The sequence below is a fragment of the Poromitra crassiceps genome (assembly GCF_964638095.1).
Source record: "Poromitra crassiceps genome assembly, chromosome: 5".
NCBI lineage: Eukaryota > Metazoa > Chordata > Actinopteri > Beryciformes > Melamphaidae > Poromitra > Poromitra crassiceps.
The window spans coordinates 20,493,067-20,503,066 of record NC_139642.1 but is presented as its reverse complement, the minus strand read 5'-3'; the positions used below and the strand labels follow the sequence as shown (position 1 = coordinate 20,503,066).

General features: G+C 49.6%; 1 protein-coding gene across 1 annotated transcript in view; it reads left to right on the top strand.

Annotated features, from left to right (window-relative positions):
- LOC310777484 (solute carrier family 12 member 9) overlaps positions 1 to 10,000 on the top strand; it is a 121,428-nt gene that overhangs the window by 60,721 nt on the left and 50,707 nt on the right. The window contains exons 7-8 of the mRNA XM_083637822.1: positions 581 to 738; positions 7,154 to 7,236. Of these exons, the coding sequence (XP_083493948.1) occupies positions 581 to 738; positions 7,154 to 7,236 (241 nt within the window). The remainder of the gene's footprint in view (positions 1 to 580; positions 739 to 7,153; positions 7,237 to 10,000) is intronic.

The window sequence follows — 10,000 nt, the reverse complement described above, 5'->3', positions numbered from 1 at the left end:
TCTCTCAAACTGGACCGACTGGCCTCCTTAGAGATGCTCAGGGCGCGACTTGAGGATACATATACATAGCGACTGTACCTGCTTTAAGTAGCCCTCTTATTTGTCTGCTTCTGTGATTTCTATTGTTTTATACGTGCCGTAATTTTGTAATTATAAATTGTTTTTGTTGTATTTATGTAATCAGGGCATCCTTGAAAAAGAGAGCCTGCTCTCAAGGATCCTCCCTGGAGAAATATAGGTTGCACTTTTTCCATTGGATGTTGGCACCTTTTGCCCTCAGAACAAATTAGATCTTGTGATCTTGTGATGTGTATAATAAAATTATAAAATGTGTTTTTGGCTTCCATGCTGATGAGTATCTCCCTCCTTGACATTTGTCTGGTTTTCTCTACCTCTCTACTTCAAACGGGAATAATTCCAAAAGTCCTAGTAGCAGTTCTTGCACGTTGAAATCCACTCCAGAAAATGCAGATTATTTCAAATATGTCTACTGGAACTTGCTGTTCTCTTGTCTAACTTCCACGTATGGTCGACACTAACGACTGTCCTGTATTCTATTCTGTCTCCAAACCCCTTACAGCACCCTACTTCAGAGGGACTACAGCTTCCTAAGGGACATCAACATCTGGAACCCCTTCGTCACCATCGGGGTTTACTCCTCCACCCTGTCCGCCGCCATGAGCAACCTGATCGGAGCCTCGCGCATTCTCTACGCCCTGGCCCGGGACGACCTGTTTGGTGAGTAATGGAGCTGATATGTTATTATTATGACTTTCTTACTCATGTCTAGCGTGCCTTGTGTGGTCGCACAAACACAGCATTTGTAAACATACAGTTTCATCTTAGGGCTGCCCAATTAATCGAATGGCAGTCAAAATTCCAATATGGCCAAGTGCAATATCCAAATTGCAGGAGCCTGCAAGTATTTGATAAAGGTAAAATGTGTCACAACATACCATTTCACTTCACCAAGTCAATGTTCTTGTATGTGCAAACATACTATGACCGAATAAAATAATTCTGATTATGAAGCATTGTGGTGCTACATAGATGCCCAGCCTCCGGCCTACAAATCATATTCTCCAGGGGCCGGTTGCACCAAGTGGTCTTAACTATGCCTGGTCGTAACTCCTACGTCGGTCTTAGTTAAGACCAGTCTTTAGAGTGGATTTATGCCTGTTGCACCAACACGGCTTACGTCTGGTCTTAACTACGCCGGTCGTAGCAATGCGCGTCCATGTGAATTGCCAGGGAATGCACCCTGATTGGATGATGTGTGCCTCGCGACCGGCTTGGAGCGCCACTGTGCCACTATGCTCTCTCAGCCATTACTGTAAGTGCATCACTACACTACCCTCCCTCGCTCCGGGGGAAAAATGGCGGCGATTGAGCCAGACAGACAGTCTGAATGAAATTGAATGTAACGTTCCCAATTCTATGTATTAAATTCTAAAAAAATTAACGGCAACATTTGGGAAGGCTAAGCCACACAACTAGTTCGTTGTAATCTAACATCATGCTTCAAAAGACGGAGAACTGGCTGTGTTACGACGATGACGGTAAGGACTCAAAAAGGTCTCCGCTGATAAGACACGGAGATCTCTGTTACAGGCAGGCTCTACGCCTCCTCCTGACCAGGCGTAAGAGTTACGCCTGGGCGTAGTGAAAAGAAGGCGTAAGCCGTCTTGGTGCAACCGGCGTAGCTGTTAGGTCGTAAAGTTACGACCAACTTAGCTTAAGTCCAGTGTAAGACCAGTTGGTGCGACTGGCCCCAGAATGTAAAGGAACATAGTTGTTTGGTACAGACCCCAGTAAAAAAACACATTACATTACGGCCTCTGCTGTGATAAGTGGTAAATACAGACGCTGATAGAGTTACAAAGTGTTCCGGGGTAGGCATACGAAACAAGGGATTCATATCAGCCCCTCCCCCATCCCTCTAAAGACACACAGTGGTGTCTCTCCCCCATCCCTCTAAAGACACACAGTGGTGTCTCTCCCCCATCCCTCTAAAGACACACAGTGGTGTCTCTCCCCCATCCCTCTAAAGACACACAGTGGTGTCTCTCCCCCATCCCTCTAAAGACACACAGTGGTGTCTCTCCCCCATCCCTCTAAAGACACACAGTGGTGTCTCTCCCCCATCCCTCTAAAGACACACAGTGGTGTCTCTCCCCCATCCCTCTAAAGACACACAGTGGTGTCTCTCCCCCATCCCTCTAAAGACACACAGTGGTGTCTCTCCCCCATCCCTCTAAAGACACACAGTGGTGTCTCTCCCCCATCCCTCTAAAGACACACAGTGGTGTCTCTCCCCCATCCCTCTAAAGACACACAGTGGTGTCTCATTTAATGGTGAGAGAGAGACACCGCTGTGCGTCTTTAGAGAGAGAGGGGGGCGGGGCTGATATGAAACTTGTTTACAGCTTGGGGGACATTAGGCTCAAAAGAATGCAGGGGCAGAAACGAGCTCACCTGGGGAGTACGACAGCACCGCCTGTGGAGGCAAGGTGACAGCACCGCCTGTGGAGGCAGGGTGACAGCACCGCCTGTGGAGGCAGGGTGACAGCACCGCCTGTGGAGGCAGGGTGACAGCACCGCCTGCGGAGGCAGAGTGACAGCACCACCTGGGGAGGCAGGGTGACAGCAGAGGTCTTTACAGGAGAGCTGTGTCCTCACTTTTGAAACAACTGAAACTGAAACTAAAGCCCAGTTTAGACCAAAGATTCACACGCCGAGCCTGGGGACCACATACACTCACTGACAGCCTGGGGACCACAGACACTCACTGACAGCCCGGGGACCACAGACACTCACTGACAGCCTGGGGACCACAGACACTCACTGACAGCCTGGGGACCACAGACACTCACTGACAGCCTGGGGACCACAGACACTCACTGACAGCCTGGGGACCACAGACACTCACTGACAGCCTGGGGACCACAGACACTCACTGACAGCCTGGGGACCACAGACACTCACTTTACAGCCTGGGGACCACAGACACACACTGACAGCCCGGGGACCACAGACACTCACTGACAGCCTGGGGACCACAGACACTCACTGACAGCCTGGGGACCACAGACACACACTGACAGCCCGGGGACCACAGACACACACTGACAGCCCGGGGACCACAGACACTCACTGACAGCCCAGGACCACAGACACTCACTGACAGCCCAGGACCACAGACACTCACTGACAGCCCAGGACCACAGACACTCACTGACAGCCTGGGGACCACAGACACTCACTGACAGCCCAGGACCACAGACACTCACTGACAGCCCAGGACCACAGACACTCACTGACAGCCCAGGACCACAGACACTCACTGACAGCCCAGGACCACAGACACTCACTGACAGCCTGGGGACCACAGACACTCACTGACAGCCCAGGACCACAGACACTCACTGACAGGCCGGGGACCACAGACACTCACTGACAGCCCAGGACCACAGACACTCACTGACAGCCCAGGACCACAGCCACTCACTTTACAGCCCGGGGACCACAGACACTCACTGACAGCCCAGGACCACAGACACTCACTGACAGCCCAGGACCACAGACACTCACTGACAGCCCAGGACCACAGACACTCACTGACAACCCAGGACCACAGACACTCACTGACAGCCCGGGGACCACAGACGCTCACTGACAGCCCAGGGACCACAGACACTCACTGACAGCCCAGGACCACAGACACTCACTGACAGCCCAGGACCACAGACACTCACTGACAGCCCAGGACCACAGACACTCACTGACAGCCCAGGACCACAGACACTCACTGACAGGCCGGGGACCACAGACACTCACTGACAGCCCAGGACCACAGACACTCACTGACAGCCCAGGACCACAGCCACTCACTTTACAGCCCGGGGACCACAGACACTCACTGACAGCCCAGGACCACAGACACTCACTGACAGCCCAGGACCACAGACACTCACTGACAACCCAGGACCACAGACACTCACTGACAGCCCGGGGACCACAGACGCTCACTGACAGCCCAGGGACCACAGACACTCACTGACAGCCCAGGACCACAGACACTCACTGACAGCCCAGGTCCACAGACGCTCACTGACAGCCTGGGGACCACAGACACTCACTGACAGCCTGGGGACCACAGACACTCACTTTACAGCCTGGGACCACAGAGTGAAATGTTATGTGGATTCTCCTGTTTCTAAATATATCTGAACCGTTTGGTTTGAACAAGCAAAACAATATTTATAAGCATTTTACGAAATGTGTATGGGAAAATAAATGGTGGATGAAAATCTCTGGTACAGTGCTGAAGCAGGAAGTAGGTGGTCACTTTGCCTCTCTATATGACATGAAGTTGTATATGATTGGATCTGTTCTCATCCCACCCTGTCTGCCTGCCTGTCTGTCTGCCTGCCTGTCTGTCTGCCTGCCTGTCTGCCTGCCTGTCTGCCTGCCTGCCTGTCTGTCTGCCTGCCTGTCTGCCTGCCTGCCTGCCTGCCTGTCTGTCTGTCTGTCTGCCTGCCTGCCTGCCTGCCTGCCTGCCTGCCTGCCTGCCTGCCTGCCTGTCTGCCTGCCTGCCTGCCTGCCTGTCTGCCTGCCTGCCTGCCTGTCTGCCTGCCTGCCTGTCTGCCTGCCTGCCTGTCTGCCTGCCTGCCTGCCTGCCTGCCTGTCTGCCTGCCTCTGTATCATTATTAATGACTATGAGCAACTTCCTTATCCCCTCCTGTGCCCCTTTCTTAAGTCTATTGCAAATTGATTTGGCCTGTGTGTGTGTGTGTGTGTGTGTGTGTGTGTGTGTGTGTGTGTGTGTGTGTGTGTGTGTGTGTGCCTGCGTGTGTGCGTGTGTGTGTGTGTGCGCGTGTGTGTGTGTGTGCATGCGTATCTGTGTGTGTGTGCATGCGTGTGTCTGTGCGTGCGTGTGTCTGTCTGTGTGTGTGTCTGTGCGTGCGTGTGTGTGTGCGTGTGTGTGTCTGTGTGTGTGTGTGTGCGTGCGTGCGTGCATGCATTTGTGTGTGTGTGTGTCTGTGTGTGTGTGTGTGTATGTGTGTGTGTCAGGGGAGATGAATGGCTGTATTAGTGTGGGTTCCTCTGCAGAGTGGTCAGATGGAGCACAGGCAGATGACTCGCGGTGGCAGTTCGTAGTGCAGCTCGGCAGCCAAAAGGTTAACGTACATTTGATTAATCTATTGGATTAGAAGTAGATTGAGTGGAAACATAAATGTAATATGAAAGAAAAGGGTTAGTATGACTAGTGTGTGTTATTGTTGTCATTCATGCTGCTGCTCGCTGCTTCACCTTGACACTGGCTCAAACTGAGTGATGGATGCAGCCATTTCTCAAACACACGCACGAGCACGTGCGCACACACACACACGCGCACGTGCGCACACACACACACACACGCACGAGCACGTGCGCACACACACACACACACACACACACACACGCGTGACACTATGACGACACTATGACACATGACACTATGATGAGACATCGTCTCAACCTATTCACCTTATGTTCAGACCTTACAGTGGGCCAAATTCTTCCGGGTCGTGTTCACACTTCCGGCGGTCACGGCGCCAAATATGAAAGAACGTCATGAAGAAGAGAGTTGTTTTTGGAGCGGACAGTGCAGGGGGTAAAACAAAGAATGTAGCCTACTACTTTGAGCTCGGTACACAGCAAGCAAGCGGAGTATCCACTGTTAGCCAGGTCAGATAACGTTATCGTCGACAATGACGAGCAGCAGCTCGAGCCACTAACGTCAATAAGACCTGCGGACATTAACTCATTGAGTGCCACGGACGTCGATCGACGTCAAAGTAAATAGTGACGTAGAGTGCCACGGACGTCGATCGACGTCAAATGCGTTTTTTGACAGTGGGACGTGGATGAAAGCCTCAGGCATCTCCTGTACAAATATGGGAGCTATTGAAGGTGTATAACCTATTTTACGGACTCATTAGGTGGCGACAGTGCTCTCCAGATTAGAGACAGGTCCGGAGAAACAGGAGGAAAAAGCCGTGATCAAAGAGAAACCGATGCATGCTGCAGCCAGAGCCATATAGATTGCTCTGTCTGGAGCTGACGTTGGCTGCGAACAGGAGTCAATCCGCGCCCACAACTGAGCCCCTCTGTCTCTGTCTGTCTGTCTGTATAGTTTCTCCACACGATTAGCCACCAGAAAAGCAGCACCCGACGCCAAACCATTCAGCAGTCCGGTTTGGCTCTTCCCTGTCGCGCTGGGAGCCGCCCGGCACACACAAACGGAGCACTCCGAAAATAGACTGGGTGCGTGAGGCTATGTAGTGTGGGGAGGAGTTTGCAGCTGAGGGGGGGAGAGGGGGGTGGGGCACGCAGGGCATCACACAACTACACCACGTCACTACATCAGAAAATTTTATCTTCAGACTCAGTGATGTGCTTGAAATGCTTCATTTCACAAAAGGCGGAATATCTCAGCTAATAATTTGAAACGCCTGTATTTGCTCAAAACGACCTATCTTCTCCGGCTCGTAACTAAAGGACGGAAAATGGTATCAATAAACTTTTTTTTGCTGATGATACAATAGAGCCAGCTCGTTCTTTGTCCGTGTTCGGTGTTTACATAGTAATATCACACAATATTCTGTGGGCCTCGAGAAATCACTGAAAACGCTCTGAAAACTCTGGCACTGGGAGCGTCCGTTCTCCAAAAGTGGCTGGCACTCAATGAGTTAATGTAATTCCCTGGAATGCGTGACTTAACGAGCCAGTTACATGGCGTTGCATTCTTAGACATTGCCGTTTGCTTTTATTTGGTATGTTACACACAATTGGCTAAATTATTAGTTAATTCAGAGTTAGATGATATTGGAGCAGCCAGCCATTTTTTTTTTTTTTTTTTTTTGCCGGAAGTCGTCACACGACCACACGACCGGGTCAAATGGGCGTGGCTACATAAGGTGAATAGACAAGTGATCAATCAAACTGCATCAGAGGTGGACCACATTGACTGGCTGATATCTGATTTTTAATAGTTGGCCAATATTTATTCTCTCTCTCTCTCTCTCTCTCTTTCTCTCTCTCTCTCTCTCTGTCTGTCTGTCTGTCTCTCTGTCTGTCTATGTATCTATCGATCTCTCCATCCCTCTAGGTAAGGTGTTGTCTCCAGCTAAGAGGATGTCCCACACCGGTAACCCCTGGGTCTCAGTGCTCATCTCCTGGTTCCTTGTGCAGGTGAGCAGAGACAGACTCAGGGAGGCATTATTATGAATGAAGACCTGTGATACTGTAGTCATGTGATACTTTGTGGAGACTCACCCCAAGTCAACACTAAACAAGTGATCCTCCACAAATGATGCAGACCCCGCTCTGGGCCAATCGGTACCAATGTCACTTAAGGCTGGCTCACACTACAGGATTTTCGGGCCGATTTATGCCCGATTCACCCCTCCCGAGAATCGGAGGAGAAATCTGGCCTGGCAGCTTGCCAAGCTTGGTCGGGCCCGACTTTCGGCACCGATTATCTTGTAGTGTGAGCTGTTTGCAGATCCAATCTTAACCCTCCCGATCTGCTCAAAGCCTCATCGGGGCCGTCCCGATCATATCAAACATGTTTGATATTTAGGACTGAAAATCTGCGCGAATACATCATTCTGCTGCTGCGGGAGACTCCCGTCATTATCGTTAATTGACGCGGCTCATTTGATGCGCTGCACTGCAGGTATCAGATAGGCTACCAAATACCAACAGCACAGAACCATGAGTATTTGGGGGAAAATGTCACTAATTTATATCACAATGAATGACCAATGAATAAAAAGTTGTTATATCGTAGTTTTGAGCCCCTGCCAGTCAGAGGCTGTAATCTCCTACCTGTTTTATCAGGCAGTGTGGGGAAAAAAGGCTTTGCTGCTGCGGGAAGCAATCCAGTCTATCCAAACTTTTGCCGATCTCATGACATGCAGCAGGGAAATATATTTTGGTAGCGCATGTGTTGTGTGTCACTTGTACAGACAATAGACTCGCGTTGTTTACACGCATGCTAACTACCGTGAGATTCATTTGTTTGGCGAGACGGGCATGAAAATGAGGAAAAGAGAGATAGGTGAGGTGGGGGCGGAGCGCTTTGGTCACTGCTGGAACCCCAAAAACGAAACAGGTTCGGACTATGGCCGGGCATCATTGTGATTATCCTGCCGATAATCTTAATAATATCCTGTAGTGCGTGGTGCGGCACATTTACAAATCTTGTAGTGTGTGCATGTTTGAGATTCTAGGGAAGATAATCTGGGAAGATTCTCCTGTAGTGCGTGTCACAGCCAGATTTCAAAATCGGCTAGGATTGTCAGAATCCTGTAGTCTGAGCCCAGCTTTAGTGCCCTACCCCATTAGCCAATCAATGATGAGTGAGTGAGTTGGCAAGTTTTGGAGATATCGGCCGTAGAGATGTCTGCCTTCTCTTGAAAACAATGGAACTGGATGGCACTCGGTTTGTGGTGCTCAAAGCGCCAAAAACATATATTTGAGAAACTCAACAGCAACGTCTCTTTCCAGAAACCATGACCTGGTTTGGGCCTGTGTCCATTAGGGGTGTCAAAAATAATCGATTATAAGATGCATCGCGATGCGGACGTGTACGATTCTGCATCGATTCACAAATGTCAAAAATCGATTATTTAATTACCGTAAATTCCGGACTATAAGCCGCGGCTTTTTTCCCGTTTTTTGGCCCCTGCGGCTTATATAACGGTGCGTCTTATCTATGGATTTTTTCAGAAAAAAAAAAAAAAAAAAAAAAAAAACTCTCTTTTTTAGCACTCTTTCTAACTATAAATCCACTTCTGTTTTAATTTCCTCTCTTGCCCTCTTTTCACCACACCGCGGACACTGTGTGCACTGTAAAAATAAACAACGGTGGTGTTGTGTTATGTTGTTTTGTTGAAATGTTACGGTAATACGGTAAATGGGAGCTTCCTCAAACAGCCATCTCTTTCCCGACAATCCCCTCTGTGCGTGACCACTTACATATGGTAATTACGGTAAGCAAACGGCCACAAGCCCATCAACTCCCTCCCCCGACTACCAGGAGAAAATCACAAACTTCGGCGAATTCACACAAAGGAAGATCAAGGAATATTCCATCGAACCGGAGCAGATCATAAATATGGATGAAGTGCCTTTGACGTTCGACCTGCCACTCACTCGGACTGTTAACAAGAAGCGCCCTGGAGGATTCTTTCACCAAAAAAAAGCTTTGCTCGTTCTCGACAGCATGAGAACGAGCAGTAGATGATCATGAGGTGGTTTTTCAGACGTGTCGATATAGCAGTTTATCGCAAAAGTGTAATGGAAACACATTTTTCGCATTTGCACGTCATGTGACCCATATTATCCCTTGGAAAAGGAGCGGAAAATAAGTTTGGTAAGTAAGGTTCGATAGCCGTGTCAAAACCTCCGCAGCAAGTGGAAAACTTTGAAGCAACGCTACCTAGCAGAAAGACGAGTGTTGTGCAAAAGCGTAGCCGGGCAAATTAGATAATGTTTAATGGCAGAAATCGGTCCATGGTGACAGCAGGCTGCCTGTGTGCGCGCATTTGGCACAGCGGCGAGATGAGAGGATGAAAAGCACACACTGGTGCGGTGGTGCTGTCTGAAGTGAATACAGTGACTGTGAGTAGGCTAATACATTGCACACGTTTCAGGTGCAATTATAGAACCAAATCAGCCTTTTCCCCCCTCCATCTCTAAATCGGACCAGTTGTAGGCTATTAGGCTACCTTTTTTCCTCTGCCTGTCGCGCTGACTGCATTCACGCAGCCAGCAACATTTTGCGACTCATTTTCTTTTGAATTGATAATCAGGCTCGTTTATATGCATTGTAACTTCATGTTGGGATTTCCATTGACCATTGGTTGGATTTGAGCATGCAGGGGATGGGATATGGGGCAGATCCCCGTGCGTAATCACTGTGGCAGCTGCTGCAACGGGGAATCACTCA